The sequence below is a fragment of the Leptodactylus fuscus genome, chromosome 7 (assembly GCF_031893055.1).
Source record: "Leptodactylus fuscus isolate aLepFus1 chromosome 7, aLepFus1.hap2, whole genome shotgun sequence".
NCBI classification, from domain to species: Eukaryota; Metazoa; Chordata; class Amphibia; order Anura; family Leptodactylidae; genus Leptodactylus; species Leptodactylus fuscus.
In genome coordinates, this window is record NC_134271.1 from 53,392,574 (window position 1) to 53,415,713 (window position 23,140).

A 23,140-nucleotide genomic window follows, 5' to 3' on the forward strand; every position below is an offset into this window, starting at 1 on the left:
CAGTGGCGTGAACAGCAGGCGGCCTTTGTCCTGCCGTTGCTGCCTGCCACTGATTCCAGTGCTTGGATTCCAAATGACGGCGCATTGAAGTGGTGGACAGGTTGCTCTTCTCAGAGCCCCTAATCAATTTCGAGAGGCAAATTGTGCAGACAACACTATATCTGTCCTCGGCGCATTCCTTGAAAAAACTCCACACCTTCGAGAAACGTGCCCTCGAGGTGGGAGTTTTTCGGGGCTGGGTACGAACTGGAACATCTTGGGAGATTCCGGGTGTGGCCTGGCTTCGCCTAAGCTGCTGACCTCTGCCTCCGCCTCTAGCTACCCTTTTTGGTGCTGCACCTGCCTCAACATCCACACTACTTTCCCCGCTTGACATCCCCCCTGTCCAGGTCGGGTCAGTGTCCTCATCATCCACCACTTCCTCTTCCAACTCCTGTCTCATCTCCTCCTCCCGCACAATGCGCCGGTCAACTGGATGCCCTGACGGCAACTGCGTCACATCATCGTCGATGAGGGTGGGTTGCTGGTCATCCACCACCAAATCGAACGGAGATGGAGGAGACTCTAGTGTTTGAGCATCTGGACACAGATGCTCCTCTGTTAGGTTCGTGGAATCGTGACGTGGAGAGGCAGGTTGAGGGACAATGAAAAGAGCGGAGAACAGCTCTGGGGAGCAGGGACAGTTGGGGTTATTGTTCTGTGAAGCTTGGGAATTTTGGGAGGAAGGAGGACAAGACTGTTGGGTAATAGGAGGAGAGGAGGCAGAGTCTGACTGGCTGCTGGACAATGTGCTGTAAGCGTTCTCTGACAGCCATTGCAAGACCTGTTCCTGGTTCTCGGGCCTACTAAGGTTTGTACCCTGCAGTTTAGTTAATGTGGCAAGCAACCCTGGCACTGTGGAGTGGCGCAATGCTTGCTGCCCCACAGGAGTAGGCACGGGACGCCCTGTGGCTTCACTGCTACCTTGCTCCCCAGAACCATTCCCCCGACCTCGCCCACGGCCTCGTCCACGTCCCTTTCCGGGAGCCTTGCGCATTTTGAATTCCCAGTTAGAAATTGGCACTATATACCAGTAGCAAAAATTGTGGGTGCACGTAACCCCAATATATTCTTTGAATTACCAGTCAGAAACTGGCACTATATGGCAGTAGCAAGAAATGAGGGTATTTGTAACCCCAATATATTCTTTGAATTCCCAGTCAGACAATGGCACTATATACCAGTAGCAAGAAATGAGGGTATTTATAACCCCAATATATTCTTTGAATTCCCAGTCAGACAATGGCACTATATACCAGTAGCAAGAAATAAGGGTATTTATAACCCCAATATATTCTTTGAATTACCAGTCAGAAACTGGCACTATATACCAGTAGCAAGAAATGAGGGTATTTGTAACCCCAATATATTCTTTGAATTCCCAGTCAGACAATGGCACTATATACCAGTAGCAAAAATTGTGGGTGCACGTAACCCCAATATATTCTTTAAATTACCAGTCAGAAACTGGCACTATATGGCAGTAGCAAGAAATGAGGGTATTTGTAACCCCAATATATTCTTTGAATTCCCAGTCAGACAATGGCACTATATACCAGTAGCAAGAAATGAGGGTATTTATAACCCCAATATATTCTTTGAATTCCCAGTCAGTCAATGGCACTATATACCAGTAGCAAGAAATAAGGGTATTTATAACCCCAATATATTCTTTGAATTACCAGTCAGAAACTGGCACTATATACCAGTAGCAAGAAATGAGGGTATTTGTAACCCCAATATATTCTTTGAATTCCCAGTCAGACAATGGCACTATATACCAGTAGCAAAAATTGTGGGTGCACGTAACCCCAATATATTCTTTGAATTCCCAGTCAGACAATGGCACTATATACCAGTAGCAAGAAATAAGGGTATTTATAACCCCAATATATTCTTTGAATTACCAGTCAGAAACTGGCACTATATACCAGTAGCAAGAAATGAGGGTATTTGTAACCCCAATATATTCTTTGAATTCCCAGTCAGACAATGGCACTATATACCAGTAGCAAAAATTGTGGGTGCACGTAACCCCAATATATTCTTTAAATTACCAGTCAGAAACTGGCACTATATGGCAGTAGCAAGAAATGAGGGTATTTGTAACCCCAATATATTCTTTGAATTCCCAGTCAGACAATGGCACTATATACCAGTAGCAAGAAATGAGGGTATTTATAACCCCAATATATTCTTTGAATTCCCAGTCAGTCAATGGCACTATATACCAGTAGCAAGAAATAAGGGTATTTATAACCCCAATATATTCTTTGAATTACCAGTCAGAAACTGGCACTATATACCAGTAGCAAGAAATGAGGGTATTTGTAACCCCAATATATTCTTTGAATTCCCAGTCAGAAACTGGCACTATATGGCAGTAGCAAGAAATGAGGGTATTTGTAACCCCAATATATTCTTTGAATTCCCAGTCAGACAATGGCACTATATACCAGTAGCAAAAATTGTGGGTGCACGTAACCCCAATATATTCTTTGAATTACCAGTCAGAAACTGGCACTATATGGCAGTAGCAAGAAATAAGGGTATTTGTAACCCCAATATATTCTTTGAATTCCCAGTCAGACAATGGCACTATATACCAGTAGCAAGAAATGAGGGTATTTGTAACCCCAATATATTCTTTGAATTCCCAGTCAGACAATGGCAATATATACCAGTAGCAAAAACTGTGGGTGCACGTAACCCCAATATATTCTTTGAATTACCAGTCAGAAACTGGCACTATATGGCAGTAGCAAGAAATGAGGGTATTTATAACCCCAATATATTCTTTGAATTACCAGTCAGAAACTGGCACTATATGGCAGTAGCAAGAAATGAGGGTATTTGTAACCCCAATATATTCTTTGAATTCCCAGTCAGACAATGGCACTATATACCAGTAGCAAAAATTGTGGGTGCACGTAACCCCAATATATTCTTTGAATTCCCAGTCAGACAATGGCACTATATACCAGTAGCAAGAAATGAGGGTATTTGTAACCCCAATATATTCTTTGAATTCCCAGTCAGACAATGGCACTATATACCAGTAGCAAGAAATGAGGGTATTTGTAACCCCAATATATTCTTTGAATTCCCAGTCAGACAATGGCACTATATACCAGTAGCAAAAATTGTGGGTGCACGTAACCCCAATATATTCTTTGAATTACCAGTCAGAAACTGGCACTATATGGCAGTAGCAAGAAATGAGGGTATTTGTAACCCCAATATATTCTTTGAATTCCCAGTCAGACAATGGCACTATATACCAGTAGCAAGAAATGAGGGTATTTGTAACCCCAATATATTCTTTGAATTCCCAGTCAGATAATGGCACTATATACCAGTAGCAAAAATTGTGGGTGCACGTAACCCCAATATATTCTTTGAATTCCCAGTCAGACAATGGCACTATATACCAGTAGCAAGAAATGATGGTATTTGTAACCCCAATATATTCTTTGAATTCCCAGTCAGACAATGGCACTATATACCAGTAGCAAGAAATGAGGGTATTTGTAACCCCAATATATTCTTTGAATTCCCAGTCAGACAATGGCACTATATACCAGTAGCAAGAAATGAGGGTATTTGTAACCCCAATATATTCTTTGAATTCCCAGTCAGACAATGGCACTATATACCAGTAGCAAAAATTGTGGGTGCACGTAACCCCAATATATTCTTTGAATTACCAGTCAGAAACTGGCACTATATGGCAGTAGCAAGAAATGAGGGTATTTGTAACCCCAATATATTCTTTGAATTCCCAGTCAGACAATGGCACTATATACCAGTAGCAAGAAATGAGGGTATTTATAACCCCAATATATTCTTTGAATTCCCAGTCAGACAATGGCACTATATACCAGTAGCAAGAAATGAGGGTATTTATAACCCCAATATATTCTTTGAATTACCAGTCAGAAACTGGCACTATATGGCAGTAGCAAGAAATGAGGGTATTTGTAACCTCAATATATTCTTTGAATTCCCAGTCAGACAATGGCACTATATACCAGTAGCAAGAAATGAGGGTATTTGTAACCCCAATATATTCTTTGAATTCCCAGTCAGACAATGGCACTATATACCAGTAGCAAGAAATGAGGGTATTTGTAACCCCAATATATTCTTTGAATTCCCAGTCAGACAATGGCACTATATACCAGTAGCAAAAATTGTGGGTGCACGTAACCCCAATATATTCTTTGAATTACCAGTCAGAAACTGGCACTATATGGCAGTAGCAAGAAATGAGGGTATTTGTAACCCCAATATATTCTTTGAATTCCCAGTCAGACAATGGCACTATATACCAGTAGCAAGAAATGAGGGTATTTGTAACCCCAATATATTCTTTGAATTCCCAGTCAGATAATGGCACTATATACCAGTAGCAAAAATTGTGGGTGCACGTAACCCCAATATATTCTTTGAATTCCCAGTCAGACAATGGCACTATATACCAGTAGCAAGAAATGATGGTATTTGTAACCCCAATATATTCTTTGAATTCCCAGTCAGACAATGGCACTATATACCAGTAGCAAGAAATGAGGGTATTTGTAACCCCAATATATTCTTTGAATTCCCAGTCAGACAATGGCACTATATACCAGTAGCAAGAAATGAGGGTATTTGTAACCCCAATATATTCTTTGAATTCCCAGTCAGACAATGGCACTATATCCCAGTAGCAAAAATTGTGGGTGCACGTAACCCCAATATATTCTTTGAATTACCAGTCAGAAACTGGCACTATATGGCAGTAGCAAGAAATGAGGGTATTTGTAACCCCAATATATTCTTTGAATTCCCAGTCAGACAATGGCACTATATACCAGTAGCAAGAAATGAGGGTATTTATAACCCCAATATATTCTTTGAATTACCAGTCAGAAACTGGCACTATATGGCAGTAGCAAGAAATGAGGGTATTTGTAACCTCAATATATTCTTTGAATTCCCAGTCAGACAATGGCACTATATACCAGTAGCAAGAAATGAGGGTATTTGTAACCCCAATATATTCTTTGAATTCCCAGTCAGACAATGGCACTATATACCAGTAGCAAGAAATGAGGGTATTTGTAACCCCAATATATTCTTTGAATTCCCAGTCAGACAATGGCACTATATACCAGTAGCAAAAACTGTGGGTGCACGTAACCCCAATATATTCTTTGAATTACCAGTCAGAAACTGGCACTATATGGCAGTAGCAAGAAATGAGGGTATTTGTAACCCCAATATATTCTTTGAATTCCCAGTCAGACAATGGCACTATATACCAGTAGCAAGAAATGAGGGTATTTATAACCCCAATATATTCTTTGAATTACCGGTCAGAAACTGGCACTATATGGCAGTAGCAAGAAATGAGGGTATTTGTAACCCCAATATATTCTTTGAATTCCCAGTCAGACAATGGCACTATATACCAGTAGCAAAAATTGTGGGTGCACGTAACCCCAATATATTCTTTGAATTACCAGTCAGAAACTGGCACTATATGGCAGTAGCAAGAAATGAGGGTATTTGTAACCCCAATATATTCTTTGAATTCCCAGTCAGACAATGGGACTATATACCAGTAGCAAGAAATGAGGGTATTTATAACCCCAATATATTCTTTGAATTCCCAGTCAGACAATGGCACTATATACCAGTAGCAAGAGATGAGGGTATTTATAACCCCAATATATTCTTTGAATTACCAGTCAGAAACTGGCACTATATGGCAGTAGCAAGAAATGAGGGTATTTGTAACCCCAATATATTCTTTGAATTCCCAGTCAGACAATGGCACTATATACCAGTAGCAAAAATTGTGGGTGCACGTAACCCCAATATATTCTTTGAATTCCCAGTCAGACAATGGCACTATATACCAGTAGCAAAAATTGTGGGTGCACGTAACCCCAATATATTCTTTGAATTCCCAGTCAGACAATGGCACTATATACCAGTAGCAAAAATAGTGGGTATATATAGCCCCAATTCTATTGCTAGGGGACTTGCAGGGTATTTCTGAGGTGAAGGTGGGGGGGCACACCGTTGGAACGGGGATTTGGGGTGTATATATGGGGTATACGGGAATACACTGTCAGTGTGTTCCATTCAGGATCCTGGGAAAGCTGGGTTGCGGCGATTGAGCCCGTCAGTGCCACGTTACACTGACAAGCTTCTCCCTGGAATTGAAGTTATATGTAAGCCCAATATATTCTTTGAATTCCCAGTGAGACAATGGCACTATATGGCAGTAGCAAAAATAGTGGGTGTATATAGCCCCAATTCTATTGCTAGGGGACTTGCAGGGTATTTCTGGGGTGAAGGTGGGGGGGCACACCATTGGAACGGGTATCGGGGGTATATATCAGGTATACGGGAATACACTGTCAGTGTATTCCATTCAGGATCCGCGGAAAGCTGGGTTGCGGCGATTGAGCCCGTCAGTGCCACGTTACACGGACAAGCTTCTCCCTGGAATTGAAGTTATATGTAAGCCCAATATATTCTTTGAATTCCCAGTGAGACAATGGCACTATATGGCAGTAGCAAAAATAGTGGGTGTATATAGCCCCAATTCTATTGCTAGGGGACTTGCAGGGTATTTCTGGGGTGAAGGTGGGGGGGCACACCATTGGAACGGGTATCGGGGGTATATCAGGTATACGGGAATACACTGTCAGTGTATTCCGTTCAGGATCCGCGGAAAGCTGGGTTGCGGCGATTGAGCCCGTCAGTGCCACGTTACACGGACAAGCTTCTCCCTGGAATTTAGCTCTTATAAGAGCTGTTGGTTGTCTTCTCCTTCCTATCCTAGCCTGTCCCTGCCTACCCAGAATCTAACCCCTAGCTAACTGGACGGAAACCTCCGTCCCCGGTGAATTGCAAGCTCAGAATGACGCAAAGCTGGGCGTCGCTGTTCTTTTAAATTAGAGGTCACAGGTTTTCGGCAGCCAATGGGTTTTGCCTACTTTTTTCAACGTCACCGGTGTCGTAGTTCCTGTCGAGTAATGGCGCACTTTACCACGCGGTGTTCGATTCGATTCAAACATGCCGAACAGCCTAATATCCGATCGAACATGAGTTCGATAGAACACTGTTCGCTCATCTCTACTAATGACCTATCATTATTGAGTATTGAATACATGTTTAAAAGGGTATGTCCCTTTATGGACACTTATTCCCTACACTGTGTCCGAACGCTGAGGGTGGAATCACTGGATCCTCCTGTGATCAGGAGGATGAGGGACATAAAGTCCCCCTTATGCCTCCTCCTTTTGTATGGAGCGCCTTTACACTTACTTGACACAGCATTACCTGAGTTTAGTGAGCCAATGTGGAACAGCACAGTTATTGTCGTGTTGTAATATGTGTGATAATGTACTTGCACCATGTTGTATATTGTGTTATATGCTTACGTCACTTTAACTGGTACATAACTTCCAGGGTATCAGATATTGCAACTATGACCCTAAGAACTAAGGCGAATCATCGCCACTGAGACTGTCCAATAATGAAAATATGATGGTCGTGGATGTGAAAAAATAAAAGTGCCTCCATTACTTTACTGAGACATAATAATACCTGCAATCATTGCAATTACCTTCTCCATATGCTATGATTTCCGGTATTACTCTAGCATGTATCCACCTTGGCAAAAGTGAAGCCCTGTTACTCTAGCATGTCTTCGCCTTGACAAAAATGTATCCGCGTTAACGTATCAATAAACTTCGGCCTTTTATGATGTATAATATTGTTTTTGTGGTGTATACCGTTTTGTGAATCAGCCGAAATGGCGTTGCAAGATCCTAGTATGTTCCAGCTTTGTGCTCTAATATCCACTGAGGAACTAGCTTCTGAGTACGTCGCTTGTCAAAATGGCTTACTTCTTTCCGAGCAACAGCTCCAGCAGTAGCAGCAACAACAATCACAAGAACAGTGTTTTTTTGGCACCCCCTCGTTCCCCCGGAACAGTTAGCAGGCGATCCAAGTGTATGCGTCAGAAAGATTACGAAGGTTTCCGATGTAGCAAGTACAAGACGTGGAGGGCAGCCAAAAATGCTATAACTAAGGGAGAAATTTGCGTCGCCTCGCAGCATGATCAGTTGCGTTCATTTTTTGCCACAGTCACTGCAGATGGCAAGTCTCACACCAAAGTTTCGGTCAAAGCTGTGCTTGCCATCATTTATCTTTGGGCTAAAAATCTCTCGTAATGTGAAGTATGTCAACATCATAAGTGGCCAGCCAAACTTTTACTTCAGTATTATTGATAGGTGCCTACTTATTATATAAAACAATAATGCATGTTGGCAAGGTGGAGACACGCTAGAGTAACGGGGCTTCACTTTTGCCAAGGTGGATACATACTAGAGTAATACTATGATTTCCTAGGGTACACTGTGATCTTTCTGTTTGCTTTGAGTGCATATCCCTGTGATAGGATGCTGAAGTCTGCAACATCTCTGAATGCATTATCCCTGTACTGGGACATTACTTTTTGCATTAACTATGGCATCACTGTATGCATTTTCCCCGTACTGTGACATCTCTGTGTTCCTTATCATTATCCCTCAACTTTTCAATGTGGATAATCCATGTAGTGTGACATCACCGTGTGCATTCTCTGTACTGTAAAATTATTACGTTATCAGTAATGACAGTACCTTGTATGGTAATTTCCAACCCTTACAAACATTCCTTCTTATTCTTTCTCAGGAAAATCTGAATTCTGTTCTTATGCAAATTAGCTGGTTTTAGGGGAGAGTCTTTTTCTGCTGGGACTTTACTCTTTGTTCTAGATAACTGCTCTTAACTGCAAACAAAGTGTGACAAAGTGAAAAATGTCACTCAAATAATATGGGGTACAGTTTAGGGGAGATTATCTGAAGCAGACAGCGAAGCCCCACAGGAGAAGAAACTGGGGCCCCATAGTTACTTGTTACACCCCTAACCATACTTTCTTGAAGCTCTATTGCAGAATGACTCCTTAGGCCCCATGCACATGAAGGAGTGTGCTTACGATGTGGAGCAGAGTTTGCAGAAGAATGCACTTGCTTGACACTTGAGTGACCTCTGAGTGTATTCAGTTGCGCATTCACGTCTATGGGGTTTCCGATTCATTCTGTTTCAATGACACGGAGCAGGATAGGACCTGCTCTATAAACATCCATGTCATCAGAACAGAATGGATCAGAAGCTCTATAAACGTGAATGCATAATGGAATGCACGCGGATGACACATGGATGTCACTTAGTGTTTCATCCAAGTGCATTCCACTGCCCCATATCGAAAGCATACTTGGTAGTGTGCATGGTGCCTTAGATAAGCAACAAAGTTGTGCCCAAGAGTTACACCCCAGTAGAAGCTGTTTGTTGTCATAAGACATTATCCAGGTTATTCATGGCAGGAATGGCTCCTAACTTTGAGGGATCCAATCAGTCAGACACAATTTTTTGTAGGTACCACATCGGAATAGCCTTAAGAAAGGCTATTCGTCTCCACCTTTCGTCGTCTTCTCCGTGCCGCTGTTCGCCTACAATCCCAGTTTTTCTCTGTATGTAAATTAGCTCTTTCGCAGCAATAGGGGTGCACTGTCGCATCCCCAATGCTGCGAGAGAACTCTCTCCAGCGCCGCCTCCTCTTCTTCAGCAGCGTCATCTTCAGCCTCTTCATCCGGCAGTGGCTTGTAACTTCTAAGGCCTTGGGCAGAGCAGACTGCGCATGCCCACAGGCCAAGCGAAAATGGCCGCTTGCACGATTGTAGGTGAACGGCGGCGCTGAGAAGACAACGAAAGGTAGGAGACTAATAGCCTTTCTTATGGCTACTCCGACGTGGTACCTACAAAAAATTGTGTCTGACTGATTGGATCCCTTTAATGTCCTGTTCCAGCCAAAGAAGGCAGTGAGATGGTCTGGAGATCAGTTTCTAAAGAGGGCTGCTTATAAGTGTGTAAAAAATAGCTTGAAGAGTCAGCAGCATGGATAGCTGAAAAAGAAGCCTCATGTGAATAGAACAGGTTCTTCAGTGGAGGAAAATGCATGACCCATGACAATGAAAGCATGCAGTTCACCCCAACCTGAGATCACTGAGACAAAGTTTTTAGGGCCCTATGCAAAATCTGTAATGGAACACTTATGTATCATAAGCCGTTTAGTATAATGGTATATTTTATGTGGCAGAGAAACTTTTGAGGAGCCCTCTTGGGTTTGGTAGCAACTGTTACCACTGCACCTGCTATAGCTACACCCGTATGATGTTACAAACTGGACTTGACTTACTACATTTAAAACCTGTCATCTGTTTTTTACGTGCCACTGAAGAGTTACACTTTTGTATGTTATCCATCTATCCCAGTAAACAGTACTGCAGTTAAGAATGGAGTGTCCACATGTTTTCATCACTGCTGGTGGGGGACTTTAGGTGACTCATGGTGGCAGTTTGGGAGAAGACAGCCACATACAGCGATATATGGGCCACATGGGAGTGCTGTAGACTTAAAGAGGCCTCTCTGTGTGTAACTAACAAACAAGTTCCATTCAAAACATAAGACACAGTTTACTTGTATCTGATTGGACAAGTAGAGATATCGTGAGATACAGAAAATATGAGATGTAACATACTAAATTTTAAAGAGAGTCTGTCACCAGAACCCAGCATATCAATCCAACACTGCACATAGACAAGTTAGGGCTCGTTCACATCTGCGCCTGTACTTCGTTCTGCAGGTTTCCGTTTCCTGCACAAAACAGGGGCAGGAGACGGAAACCTGCCGGCATGTTTCAATCCCATTCATTTGAATGGGCTTGAAAAGTGTCCGGCCATGTGCGCCGGTGAGCGTTTTATGTGCTCTGCGGCGAAACCATTTTTTTTTTTTTTTTTTTTTAACCGGACACAAGTCAGACATGCAGTACTCTGTGTCCGGTTTAAAAAAAAAAAAACGGTCTCACCGTGGAGCACATAAAGCGCTCACGGCCGGACTCGGCATGACAGGTTTCCATCTTCTGCATGCAGAAGACGGAAACCTGAGAATGGAGACCAGACGCTGGTGTGAACCCAGCGTTAGCAACACCTGAATCAAATGGTGCTTTCCTCTTGTGAATCAGTGCCTCCATTGCTGACATACCATTGTCTTAGTCGATAAGCTCTTTGGACCAATCAGGATTTTGCTGTTGTAAGAGAGAGGTAAGCAGCAATGCCCTAGTTGCTTTAAAGAACTTATATGCCTATCAACAAAAAAAAAGCAGTCTCAGCAAGAGAAACACCAATTTACAAGGGAAAGACACTGTTTGATTCATGTGACCCTAAGCTATCCATCTGTGGGGCTGGGCATCTGGTGACAAACTCCCTGTAAAGTGGTCCTCTACACTAGAAATTTTTTTTTTTTTTTTGATTGTAGATTGTGAGATTGTGTACATTTTTTTTCCTATCAGTATGTCAGAATGGAAGGAAATCCACACAAACACGGGAAGAACATACAAACTCCTTGCAGATGTTGATCCAGGCGGGATTCGAACCCAGGACTCCAGCGCTGCAAGGCTGTAGTGCTAACCACTGAGCCACCGTGTTGCTCCTACACTAGACATTTTTGAGAGAAAAGTGTTGCCTTTTTTCTTACCGATCCCAGTGTTTGCTCCTGTGACAATGACCACCTTGCCAGTCAGATCACACCCCTGGAGAATATCCATAGCCGTTGTGTTACCATCATACTTCTGTCTTGTATTAATTTTTGCTGGTTGATCTTCAACAGTAAAAGCAAGTCTGGGGTCCAGGTAAGTGGTCCGCTTATTCAAGTGACTGAAAGAAAGAAACAGAATTACAACTGTACTATAACTAGGAGACCTACAAACTTTAGCTTCAGGTTTCTGTCACAGCTTTCATTTGCTTAATAGTCTCAAATCATTAGGACTAGAGATGAGCGAACAGTGTTCTATCGAACTCATGTTCGATCGGATATTAGGCTGTTCGGCATGTTCGAATCGAATCGAACACCGCGTGGTAAAGTGCGCCATTACTCGATTCCCCTCCCACCTTCCCTGGCGCCTTTTTTGCTCCAATAACAGCGCAGGGTAGGTGGGACAGGAACTACGACACCGGTGACGTTGAAAAAAGTAGGCAAAACCCATTGGCTGCCGAAAACATGTGACCTCTAATTTAAAAGAACAGCGCCGCCCAGCTTCGCGTCATTCTGAGCTTGCAATTCACCGGGGACGGAGGTTTCCGTCCAGTTAGCTAGGGGTTAGATTCTGGGTAGGCAGGGACAGGCTAGATAGGAAGGAGAAGACAACCACAACAGCTCTTGTAAGAGCTAAATTCCAGGGAGAAGCTTGTCAGTGTAACGTGGCACTGACGGGCTCAATCGCCGCAACCCAGCTTTCCCAGGATCCTGAATGGAATACACTGTCAGTGTATTCCCGTATACCCGATATATACCCCCGATACCCGTTCCAACGGTGTGCCCCCCCACCTTCACCCCAGAAATACCCTGCAAGTCCCCTAGCAATAGGATTGGGGCTATATACACCCACTATTTTTGCTACTGCCATATGGTGCCATTGTCTCACTGGGAATTCCAAGAATATATTGGGCTTACATATAACTTCAATTCCAGGGAGAAGCTTGTCAGTGTAACGTGGCACTGACGGGCTCAATCGCCGCAACCCAGCTTTCCCAGGATCCTGAATGGAACACACTGACAGTGTATTCCCGTATACCCCATATATACACCCCAAATCCCCGTTCCAACGGTGTGCCCCCCCACCTTCACCTCAGAAATACCCTGCAAGTCCCCTAGCAATAGAATTGGGGCTATATACACCCACAATTTTTGCTACTGGTATATAGTGCCATTGTCTGACTGGGAATTCAAAGAATATATTGGGGTGACGTGCACCCACAATTTTTGCTACTGCTATACAGTGCCATTGTCTCACTGGGAATTCAAAGAATATATTGGGGTTATGTGCACCCACAATTTTTACTACTGGTATACAGTGCCATTGTCTGACTGGGAATTCAAAGAATATATGGGGGTTACGTGCACCCACAATTTTTGCTACTGCTATACAGTTCCATTGTCTCACTGGGAATTCAAAGAATATATGGGGGTTATGTGCACCCACAATTTTTAATACTGGTATACAGTGCCATTGTCTCACTGGGAATTCAAAGAATATATGGGGGTTATGTGCACCCACAATTTTTACTACTGGTATATAGTGCCATTGTCTGACTGGGAATTCAAAGAATATATGGGGGTTACGTGCACCCACAATTTTTGCTACTGCTATACAGTTCCATTGTCTCACTGGGAATTCAAAGAATATATGGGGGTTATGTGCACCCACAATTTTTACTACTGGTATATAGTGCCATTGTCTGACTGGGAATTCAAAGAATATATGGGGGTTATGTGTACCCACAATTTTTAATACTGGTATACAGTGCCATTGTCTGACTGGGAATTCAAAGAATATATGGGGGTTATGTGCACCCACAATTTTTACTACTGGTATATAGTGCCATTGTCTGACTGGGAATTCAAAGAATATATGGGGGTTATGTGCACCCACAATTTTTAATACTGGTATACAGTGCCATTGTCTGACTGGGAATTCAAAGAATATATTGGGGTTATGTGCACCCACAATTTTTACTACTGGTATACAGTGCCATTGTCTGACTGGGAATTCAAAGAATATATGGGGGTTACGTGCACCCACAATTTTTGCTACTGGTATACAGTGCCATTGTCTGACTGGGAATTCAAAGAAAATATGGGGGTTATGTGCACCCACAATTTTTAATACTGGTATACAGTGCCATTGTCTGACTGGGAATTCAAAGAATATATGGGGGTTATGTGCACCCACAATTTTTAATACTGGTATACAGTGCCATTGTCTCACTGGGAATTCAAAGAATATATTGGGGTTATGTGCACCCACAATTTTTACTACTGGTATACAGTGCCATTGTCTGACTGGGAATTCAAAGAATATATGGGGGTTATGTGCACCCACAATTTTTAATACTGGTATACAGTGCCATTGTCTGACTGGGAATTCAAAGAATATATTGGGGTTATGTGCACCCACAATTTTTACTACTGGTATACAGTGCCATTGTCTGACTGGGAATTCAAAGAATATATGGGGGTTATGTGCACCCACAATTTTTAATACTGGTATACAGTGCCATTGTCTCACTGGGAATTCAAAGAATATATTGGGGTTATGTGCACCCACAATTTTTACTACTGGTATACAGTGCCATTGTCTGACTGGGAATTCAAAGAATATATGGGGGTTATGTGCACCCACAATTTTTAATACTGGTATACAGTGCCATTGTCTGACTGGGAATTCAAAGAATATATGGGGGTTATGTGCACCCACAATTTTTAATACTGGTATACAGTGCCATTGTCTCACTGGGAATTCAAAGAATATATTGGGGTTATGTGCACCCACAATTTTTACTACTGGTATACAGTGCCATTGTCTGACTGGGAATTCAAAGAATATATGGGGGTTATGTGCACCCACAATTTTTAATACTGGTATACAGTGCCATTGTCTGACTGGGAATTCAAAGAATATATTGGGGTTATGTGCACCCACAATTTTTACTACTGGTATACAGTGCCATTGTCTGACTGGGAATTCAAAGAATATATGGGGGTTATGTGCACCCACAATTTTTAATACTGGTATACAGTGCCATTGTCTCACTGGGAATTCAAAGAATATATTGGGGTTATGTGCACCCACAATTTTTACTACTGGTATACAGTGCCATTGTCTGACTGGGAATTCAAAGAATATATGGGGGTTATGTGCACCCACAATTTTTAATACTGGTATACAGTGCCATTGTCTCACTGGGAATTCAAAGAATATATTGGGGTTATGTGCACCCACAATTTTTACTACTGGTATACAGTGCCATTGTCTGACTGGGAATTCAAAGAATATATGGGGGTTATGTGCACCCACAATTTTTAATACTGGTATACAGTGCCATTGTCTCACTGGGAATTCCACAAATAATTTGGGGATTCATTCATCCTACATCTCAGGCTCTTGCCATAGTCACCCAGGTTGTCAGTGCTGCACCAGCTCGTTCCCAGACAGCTCGTCCCGAAAAACACGTTACCTATATAGAGGATTTGGACAATGAAGACAACATGTTCTAAATCTAATGTCTGCACCTTCTCCAGAATTAAAATAAAGGCAGCGTTTAACTTTCAAATAGCACTGCACAAAGGAAGAGCTTATCAGCTTGTCTCATGACATGCTACTGAAAAGTTTCATTTGTGTATCTTAATGTAAATATAGTTGTATAAGCTTTTTGGGTTTTAGGCACTGCCAAGTTATTTATTACCACCCGCTCCCTTATAATGATGATGACGCCAAAGTCACTGTGGGTGTTCAGAGCTCACAGCTTTGGGTGACATTTGTCTTGCTCTCTGTCGGTACCAGCTGTCTTTTTGGATACCGTAAAGTTATGTTGACTTTATTAACAGCTATAGAAGCTTTAGCCAGGTTGTGACGGTGTGTAACCCTAACAACACTAAGTGGGATACACATTAATAGTCAGTCTATGTACGCTAAACGTATCACTGAAGTAATTTTTTTTCCCTCTCCCCTAATATAAGAAAGGAACAGACATTAGACCTAGACCGGGGTTCGAGGCTTGAAAAAATCCAGTATTATTTGTTCTTCATGATGTGAAATATGTGTTGAAAAGCAACCCAAGATGAAGTCAGCCATGTGTGCCAGTGTGTTACTTGGCATGCCTTTGCTGGCCCCAACTGTAAGGGTCACTCTCCATTTCCTCCATTTTCCACTCCCCTTCACACCATTTGTGGTGAAGCAATGGGATGCACTGAAGTGCACCCTCTAGCCTCGTGTGGGATAGGGACATCAGATGCCACTCCAACCCCCTCGTCTTCCTCCGCCAGCCAACGGTGCGAAGATGAGAGGAGTGTGCTCTGAATGTTTTCTGCCTAGCAGAGGCTAGTTCTCACTTACGAAAGTGGCCCCACTTTGACCTGTATATCAGGCACAATGGTGTAGGTTTCAAAGAAACATGGCACCAACAAGTTGGAAAACGTGGGCCATGCGTGGACCGTGTTTGAGTCTGGCAAGCTCCAGATCTGCTACCAGGTTCCAGCCATTATCACAGGCGCAAAAATGCCAGGCCCCAGGTGTAGCAGGGAAAAAAAAATGCCATCTCAGCCAGGATGGCATCCCTGACCTCGGAGGCACTGTGCTGTCTGTCCCCCAAGCTGATCAGTTTCAGCACGGCCTGCTGACATCTCCCCATGCCAGTGTTACAGTGTTTTCCGCTAGTAGCTGGGGTGGAGGTTGCAGCTTTGTAGGGTTTCAGTCTACTCCTGCCATGAATTTTGGCCTGGGAGAGGAGATAGGCCACCCCAGTTTGCACCCGGGGAACAGACTCCACCACATTCACCCTGCCTGTCATTAAAGATAAGCACTGCAGCATCCCTGACCACAGGCGCTTGTCCATGTGTCGGTGGTCAAGTGGACCTTGCAGCAAAGCGCAGAGCTCTGGGCCCGACTGATGTTATGGGACACATGCAGGCGCAAGGCAGAGACAGCACACCAAGAGAAGTAGTAACGGCTAGGCCCAGCATAGGGAGGTGCCCCAGCTGCCATCTGCTGACGGAAGGCCTGGGTCTCCAGAAGCATAAACAAACACCAACATCTCCAGGGCCAGCAGTTTATCGATGAGGCTGTTACAGGCTTGGGCATGGGGGTGGGTTGTATTGTACTTCTGCCTGCAATGAAAAGCTTGGGAAATGTGGAGTGGCTGGGAAGAGGCGCATGATGGTGCAGGCCAAAAGGGTGCATGAGGGTGAACTCCCCAATGTGTCAGAGATAGGTGTGTAGGTGTCCTTGCATCATATACTTGCACCATATTTGGCTTTGGAAGTTAATTTTGTGCCAAAAAGTGGTTAAGACAGCGATCCCTCAGCTACTCCCGTTACACTGTCTATTGAAGTTACCATCTGTGGAAGTGGACCACCATTTCTAAGATCCCAAAGGAAGCAGGCAAGAGATGTGCAGTTCAGAAAAAAAGATGAGAAAATAAGTTTAGGCTGTAGAGCACAGAGGGATCGGAGAGGACAGAGCTGGTGTCGGCCAGGTATTCCCACAACATGCGCCTATACTTGTCCCTCCTGGTGACACTAGGCCCCTGAGTGGCAGTAATTTGTCCAGGGGGGCCATTAACGTGTTCCAGACCTAGGAATAAGTCTTCCAACAGGGTAGAGTTTTGCATGCCTTTGCTTCTACCCACTGTTTTTGCTGCTTAGCTTCCCTCCACATCTACTCTGCTTTCACCCCTAAACATCACCCCAGTTTATGCCTTTGCTTCTACCCAGGTTTTTTGTTGATTTAGCTTCCCTCTACATCTACACTGCTTTAGCCCCTAGACATCACCCCTGTCCATGTGGGGTCGGTGGCCTCGTCATCCACCAACTCCTCTTCCAATTGCGCACTGCCCCCTTACTGCAAACCGCACATGACCACAGCTTGCCTTGATGGCAACTGTGTCTCATGATCCCCACTTAGGTCCAGACAAGTCGGTGGCGGGTCCAAAACCCCAAAATTGGAAGGAAATGGCAGATGCTGCAGTATTTCTAACACCTGTTCCTGGTGCTCGGGCCTGGTCTGTGTTGTACCCTGCACCCTGCTTAACGCATCTGCCATATCCGAAGTTGTGCTGAGCGCATGCTAATGTTTCGTGTCCAGTGCAATGGATGGGATGGGATTTCACATAAGTCTGCCACCCATGGCCACTCATGGTTGAGCAACTGAGGGAGTTGACTTTGACGAACCCGAGGGTTTTGGAGTTGGAACTACATCAAAGGTCTGTGCTGCTCACACACTCTGCTCAACACATGATATGTTTAGTGCCAGCAGTGTGGAGACGTCGCACAACAGCCGTTGTTCCAGCAGGTACAGGCGTTGTAGGAGTGCATAGAGGCTAGCAGCGGCAACTATACACTTTAAAAACTATCCGCACAAGCGCCACACTTTCACCAGTAGCTCAGGAACATTGGGGTACCTTTTTCAAAAGATTAGCAGCAATGAGTTAAAAACGTGGCCCAGGCATGGAATATGTTGCAGGCTGCCAAGCTACAGAGCCAATCCCAGGTTACGGCCATTATCACACATGACAACATGCCTGGGCCCAGGTGCAGTGGCAAAAACCACATTGCCGTCTCATCGAGGATGGCATGACTCACTTTGTAGGCAGTGTGCTGTCTGGCCCCCAAGCTGATGAGCTTCAGCACGGCCCGCTGACGTCTCCCCACACCAGTGTTGCAGCGTTTCCAGCTCGTAGCTGGGGTCAATTTAACAGCGGAGGAGGGTGGTGTTTCAGCCCTCCTCCCAGGAATGTTGTGTGGGGAGACAAGTCAGGCCACCACATTTTGCGACCCGGTCCACGCCTCAACTACATTCAACCACTGTGCCCAAATTGAAAGGTAGCGTCCCTGTCCGCATGCACTTGTCCATTCGTAACTGGTCACATGGAACTTTAGGGCTAAGCGCTGAATTTAGGGACCGCCTCATGTTTGGGGGAAAGTGCTGGTGTGGACGGCACAGTGCGGTGGCGCAGTAGACACTCTGCCCAAAAAGGGCAGCGTGTCCCCCAGCCGGGATTCCAACATCTCCTGGGCCAGATTTCTTGAGATGAGGCCGTTGAAGCCTTGGGCATGTGGGTGGGTTGCGCTGTACTTTAGCATGAAATGAAAGGCTTGGGAGATGGGGAGTTGCTGGGAAGAGGCGCATGATGGCGCGGGCAAAAGGAGAAATGGCAGGAAAAGGTGAGGATAAGGGTGAACTCCCCAAAGTGTCAGAGGCAGATGTGGAGGTGTCCTGGCTCCTGGTCTGGACTGCAGCGCCAGCCCTGTCAACAGTGGAAGAGGCAGTGGCCGCCAGGCCAAACGACGATTATCCTGCGCTTGCTCTCACCCACTGAGCCCAGGGCTTGCCTTCCAAATGATGGCACCCGCAAGAGGTGGTGAGATTCCTCTCCGCAGATCTCCAAACCATCTTGGACTTGCAAATTGCACTAAATTTGTCATGTAACTGACATGTATATGATGAGTCTATCCATTGTCTGTTCATTTTGGTGAAAGTCAGCCTGTCAGCTGACAGACAGCTGTGCTTGTCAGTGATGATGTCATCAGCTGCTTGTACCCCCAGTTTTTGCTGCTTAGCTTGCCTCCACATCCACACTGCTTTTGCCCCTACACATCACCCCTATCCATGCCTGTGCCTCTAGCCATAAGTCTGCCACCCATGGAAACTCATGGTGCAGAAAGTGAGGGAGCTGACTCTGAGGAACCCTTGGGTTTTGTAGCTGGTACTCCATCAAAGGTCTCTGCTGCTCACACACCCTGCTGAACATACGGTATCTAGGGTTAGAGCGTGTGGTGACCTCGCACAACAGTAGGTGCTTCAGGCAGATGTAGGCCTTGCTGGAGTGTATTGCGGCTAGCTCCAGGTACTGTAGACTTGGGAAAGTGGGTGTCCAAGTGCCGCACTTTCACCCTTAGCTCAGCTAATTTGGGGTATGTTTTTAAAAATCATTGCACCACTACATTGAACATGTGGGCCAGGCATGGAACGTGTTGGAGGCTGGCAAGCTCCAGAGCCCTCCAACAAGCTAAAAAACCTGGCCCCAGGGGCAGCGGGGATAAACAAATTGCCATCTCATCCAGGATGGCATCCCTGACCTCAGAGGCAGTGTGCTGTCCGTCTCCCAAGCTGATGAGCTTCAGCCCAGCCTGCTGACGTCTCCCCACACCAGTGTTGCAGCGTTTTCAGCTCGTAGCTGGGGTCAATCTAACAGCGGAGGAGGAGGAGGGTGGTGTTTCAGCCCTCCTCCCAGGAATGTTTTGTGGGGAAACAAGTCAGGAAAATTCTTGAAACGGGAGAGTTTTGCATCTTTGCCCTTGCTGCCTATGGACATCCCTTTGCCTCTAGCCACCATTTTCCCTGCTTTGCTTGCCTCCACATCCACACTGCTTTTGCCCTTAGACATCACCCCAGTCCATGCCTTAGCTTGTACCCACAGTTTTTCCTGCTTAGCTTGCCTCCACATCCACACTGCTTTTGCCCCTAGACATCACCCCAGTCCATGCCTTAGCTTGTACCCCCAGTTTTTCCTGCTTAGCTTGCCTCCACATCCACACTGCTTTTGCCCCTAGACATCATCCCTATCCATGCCTCTTCCCCTAGCCATAACTCTGCCACCCCTGGAAACTCATGGTGCAGAAACTTTGGTTGCTGACTTTGAGGAACCCTTGGGTTTTGTAGATGGAACTCCATCAAAGGTCTGTGCAGCTCACACACCCTGCTCAAGATATGGTATTGTAGGGTTTCAGCGTGTGTGAATGACGGACAACAGCCTGTGTTTGGACAGATGTAGGCCTTGCTAGAGTGTTTTTAGGCTAGCAGCGACTCCTGTGCACTTGCAAAAGCGCCGCATTTTCAACAGTAGCTTCGGTACATTTGGGTATGTTTTTAAAAAACTTTGCACCACTAGGTTAGACGTGGGCCAAACATGGAACGTGTTGGAGGCTGGCAAGCTCCAGAGCCGCTACCAGGTTCCAGCCATTATCACAGGCGTAAAAATGCCAGGCCCCAGGTGTAGCAGGGAAAAAAAATGCCATCTCAGCCAGGATGGCATCCCTGACCTCGGAGGCACTGTGCTGTCTGTCCCCCAAGCTGATGAGCTTCAGCACCGCCTGCTGACGTCTCCCCACACCAGTGTTTTAGCGTTTGCCGCTAGTAGCTGTGGTGGAGGTTGCAGCGTCGTAGGGTTTCAGTCTACTCCTGCCATGAATTTTGGCCTGGGAGAGGAGATAGGCCACCCCAGTTTGCACCCGGGGAACAGACTCCACCACATTCACCCTGCCTGTCATTAAAGATAAGCACTGCAGCATCCCTGACCACAGGCGCTTGTCCAAGTGTCGGTGGTCAAGTGGACCTTGCAGCAAAGCGCGGAACTAAGGGCCCACCTGATGTTGAGTGACACGTGCTGGTGCAAGGCGGGGACGCCACACCGGGAGAAGTTGAGACGGCTAGGGACGGCATAGTGAGGGGCCACAGTTGCCATCAGGTCCGGGAAGGCGGGAGTTTCAACAAGCCGGAACGCCAACCTCTCCTGGGCCAGCAGTTTAGCGATGTTGGCGTTCTAGGCTTGCGTGGGTGGGTGGTTAGCGGTGTATTTCTGCCGGCGCTCCAATGTCTGAGAGATGGTGGGTTGTTGTAAAGAAGCGCCTGATGGTGCCTTTGATGGTGCAGGAGAAGGAGATAAGACAGAAACAGGGGAGGATGAGGGAGAAGTCAACAAAGTGGCGGAGGCAGATGAAGTGATGTCCTGGCTCGTCCTCTGGAGTGCATCGCCAGCACTGTGAGCAGAGGCAGTGGCATGAACGGCGGGCGACGTTTGTCCTGCCGTTGCTGCCTGCCACTGATTCCATTGCTTGGATTCCAAATGACGGTGCATTGAAGTGGTGGACAGGTTGCTCTTCTCAGGGCCCCTACTCGATTTCGAGAGGCAAATTGTGTAGACGACACTATATCTGTCCTCGGCGCATTCCTTGAAAAAACTCTACACCTTCAAGAAACGTGCCCTCGATGGGGGAGTTTTTCTGGGCTGGGTACAAAAGGGAACATCTTCGGACATTCCGGGTCTGGCCTGGCTTCGGCAAAGCAGCTGACCTCTGCCTCTGGACATGTCTCTGCCTCTAGCTACCCTTTTTGGTGCTGCACCTGCCTCAACATCCACACTACTTTCCCAGCTTGACATCTGCCTTGTCCAGGTGGGGTCGGTGTCCTCGTCGTCCACCACCTCCTCTTCCAACTCCTGTCTCGCCTCCTCCTCCTGCACAATGCGCATGTCAACTGGCTGCCCTGACAGCAACTGCGTCTCATCGTCGTCGATGAGGGTGGGTTGCTGGTCATCCGCCACCAAATCGACCGGAGATGGAATGGAGGAGACTCTAGTGTTTGAGCATCTGGACACAGATACTCGTCTGTTAGGTCCGTGGAATCGCGAAATGGAGGGGCAGGTTGCGGTACAGTCAAAGGAAGGGAGAACAGGGGAGCAGGGACAGTTGGGGTTATTGTTCTGGGAAGATTGGGAATTTTGGGTGGAAGGAGGACAAGACTGTTGGGTAAGAGGAGGTAGAGGCTGCCTGGCTGGTGGACAATGTGCTTTAAGCGTTATCCGACAGCCATTGCAAGACCTGTTCCTGGTTCTCGGGCCTACTAATCTTTGTACCATTCAGCCTAGTTAATGTGGAACTTTTGTGCAAAGCGCAGAACTTAGGGCCCGCCTGATGTTAAGGGACACACGCTGGTACAAGGCTCAACTCACCCTAAGTGCCAAAAACACTGCTGGTGCAAGGCTCTACTCATGCCAAGGGCCTCAATCTCTGCTGGTAGCTCAGCCTAAGGTCATGTAACTTTGTTTGGAAGGGCTCATGTTAAGGGCTAGAAAAGTGAATTTTGGAAGGTCTTACCACATCACACACACACACACACTCAAAATGACAGTTAAGGGTGAGGGCTTTTGGAATTCCCATTGCCTATTCCATTTGTGGTTGTCATGGGGAACGTGATTTAAAGGGGTGGTTGTTACTGTTTGTTGAGCTTAAATTGGGGTTTGTGTCCATCCATTTGGGGAGTAAAGAAGGTTTCCAGGTATTTTCCCACTTTGATAGAGGTTTTTTTGAATGTGGAAAGTGTGTAGTTGTTAGGCAGTGATGTTGGGGTAATAGAGGGTCTTTGGTGTGTTAGATGCCCCCAGACATGCTTCCCCTGCTGTCCCAGTGTCATTCCAGAGGTGTTGGCATCATTTCCTGGGGTGTCATAGTGGACTTGGTGACCCTCCAGACACGGATTTGGGTTTCCCCCTTAACGAGTATCTGTTCCCCATAGACTATAATGGGGTTCGAAACCCATTCGAACACACGAACATTGAGCGGCTGTTCGAATCGAATTTCGAACCTCGAACATTTTAGTGTTCGC

At 45.5% G+C, this 23,140-nt stretch overlaps 1 protein-coding gene across 1 annotated transcript in view; it reads right to left on the reverse strand.

Annotated features, from left to right (window-relative positions):
• The window catches only part of WWOX (WW domain containing oxidoreductase), an 813,515-nt gene that overhangs the window by 768,744 nt on the left and 21,631 nt on the right, over positions 1-23,140 (reverse strand). Inside the window, exon 4 of the mRNA XM_075281922.1 lies at positions 11,680-11,858. Coding sequence (XP_075138023.1) covers positions 11,680-11,858 — 179 coding nt within the window. The remainder of the gene's footprint in view (positions 1-11,679; positions 11,859-23,140) is intronic.